This window comes from Orycteropus afer, unplaced genomic scaffold, assembly GCF_000298275.1.
Source record: "Orycteropus afer afer isolate SDZICR_OR568_19922 unplaced genomic scaffold, OryAfe1.0 scaffold01411, whole genome shotgun sequence".
NCBI classification, from domain to species: Eukaryota; Metazoa; Chordata; class Mammalia; order Tubulidentata; family Orycteropodidae; genus Orycteropus; species Orycteropus afer.
This window is the reverse complement of record NW_006922998.1, coordinates 88,085-90,504: the sequence shown is the minus strand read 5'-3', so window position 1 is coordinate 90,504 and position 2,420 is coordinate 88,085. Positions and strand designations below refer to the sequence as shown.

The following is a 2,420-nucleotide window of genomic DNA, read 5'->3' as shown; positions in this document are numbered from 1 at the left end:
TACAGCCTTCCAATGTACATGATCTTTGTCATGCACATCTACTCTGTTTTCACAATTATGCCTTTCTTTTGTTTACAGATGGAAAAATCATCCCAGGAGGCAATGGTGATAGGGACATTGCATGTGGAAGTGATACAACTGCTTTAGGTGACCAAGGTAAAAATTTTTTCTTTAGTGATTATATGGCCCTGTGAAGAAATTTAGGGGATATAAAATTTGCACATTGTGAATATCCTTCACCAGCCACTCCTAGGAAGGAAGGTTGGGCAATCCTACTTCTGTAGTGATACTGCCTCGGAAACCTAAGGAGGGGTCGCTATGAGTCGGGGCTGACTCTACGGCAAATAACAACTAACAACAACAATTAGTTATTATAATTCTAGGACACTAATACCATTTTTATTTTTGTTTTCTCTTAATTTCCTTTATCTGATAATTTCAGAGCCCTCTAGTTCATAAATGAATGGCTGGAGCAAATCACTCTGTGATTTCAGAACTTGTGTTCTTGGGACTCTCCAATTCCTGGGAGATTCAAGTCATCATTTTTGTGTTCTCCACTATGTTTTATGCAGCAAGTATGATAGGAAATTCTCTCATTGTCCTTACTGTGTCTTCTGACGCACATTTACACTCCCCTATGTACTTTCTGTTGGCTAATCTGTCCTTTATTGACTTGGGTGTTTCTTCTGTCACCTCCCCCAAGATGATTTATGACCTTTTCAGGAAACGCAAAGTCATCTCCTTTGGAGGCTGCATTGCTCAGATCTTCTTCATTCACGTCGTCGGTGGTGTGGAGATGGTGCTGCTCATAGCCATGGCCTTTGACAGATATGTAGCCATATGTAAGCCTCTCCACTATTTTACTATTATGAACCAAAAAATGTGTATTTTACTCTTGTCTGCTTCATGGTTAATTGGTTTGATCCACTCCGTGGTTCAATTAGTTTTTGTTATAAAATTGCCATTTTGTGGTCCTAATGTGCTAGACACATTTTACTGTGATCTTCCTCGATTTATCAAACTTGCCTGCACTGACACCTACAGACTAGAGTTCATGGTCATAGCCAACAGTGGGTTTATATCTCTCGGATCATTCTTTATATTGATCATCTCCTACATTTTCACCCTGATCACTGTTCGGAAACACTCCTCAAGTGGCTCATCCTCTCCACTTTATCAACTCATGTCATGGTGGTGATTTTGTTCTTTGGTCCTTGCATCTTTGTTTATACCTGGCCTAACCCCACATCACACCTAGACAAATTCCTTGCTATTTTTGATGCAGTTCTCACTCCCTTTCTGAATCCAGTCATCTACACTTTCAGGAACAAAGAGATGAAAATGGCAATGAGGAGAGTGTGCAGTCAACTTCTTGTTTATAGAAGAATTTCTTAAATGACAAAAGCATTATGAAGTTTCCTTACTGTCATGCAAAGAACACATTCAGTATTTCCCAAGCTAAAAAAAACTGTAGAAAAAAATTTCAAGCCTCAAGTTGCAATATGGAAGAACTCTAATGGCAAAATATTGAATGATGCAAGCAACATTACAAGAAAATGGAAAGAATACACAAAGTTACTGTATCAAAAAGAATTGTTCAATTTTCAGCTATTTTGGGGGAAAGCATATGATCAAGAACCAATAGTATTGCAGAAAAAAGTTCAAGCTACACTAAAGTAATTGGCAAAAAACAATGCTCTAGGAATTGATGGAATATCCATTGACATGTTTCAACAAATGGATGCAGCACTAGAGTCACTTACTACTTTATGCCAAGAAATTTGGATGTCAACTACCTTGCCAACTTACTGGAAGAGATCCATATTTGTGCCCATTCCAAAGAAAGGTGAACCAACAGAATCTGAAAATTGTTGAATAATATCAATATCACATGCAAGTAAAATTTTATTGAAGATAATTCAAAAATGTATATTGCCAGGGAACTTCCAGAAATTCAAGCTGGATTCAAAAGAAGATGCGGAATGAGGTATATCACTGCTGAATCAGATAGATATTGGCTGAAAGCAAAGAATACCAAAAATGTTTGCCTGTGTTTTATTGACCATGCAAAGGTATTTGACTGTGGGGATTATAACAAATTATGAATAACACTGAGAAGAATGGGAATTCCAGAACACTTAATTGTGCTCCTGAGGAACCTATACATAGCAAGAGGATACTGCACGGTTTAAGATCAGGAAGGGTGTGTACCAGGGTTGGATCTTTCAATCTGTATTCAATCTGTATGTTGAGCAAATAATCAGAATCTGGACTATATGAAGAAGAATATCAGGATTGGAGAAAGTCTCATTAACAACCTGTAATATGCAGATGACACTGCCTTGCTTGCTGACCCTGAAGATAACTTGAAGCACTTATTGGTGAAGATCAAAGACTACAGTCTTCAGTTTGCATTAAAC

The 2,420-nt window shown here is 37.7% G+C and overlaps 2 protein-coding genes across 2 annotated transcripts in view; both read left to right on the top strand.

The window, feature by feature from the left end:
- Window positions 1-448: 448 nt before the first annotated feature.
- LOC103213210 (olfactory receptor 4F3/4F16/4F29-like) lies at window positions 449-1,395 on the top strand. The gene is given in 2 exon segments (XM_007959070.2): window positions 449-1,157; window positions 1,160-1,395. Coding segments are annotated over 2 exon segments (930 nt in total). The 5' UTR covers window positions 449-463.
- A 14-nt stretch (window positions 1,396-1,409) lies between these two features.
- The window catches only part of LOC103213212 (olfactory receptor 4F3/4F16/4F29-like), a 1,785-nt gene continuing 774 nt past the window's right edge, over window positions 1,410-2,420 (top strand). The window contains exon 1 of the mRNA XM_007959071.1: window positions 1,410-1,446. Coding sequence (XP_007957262.1) covers window positions 1,410-1,446 — 37 coding nt within the window. The remainder of the gene's footprint in view (window positions 1,447-2,420) is intronic.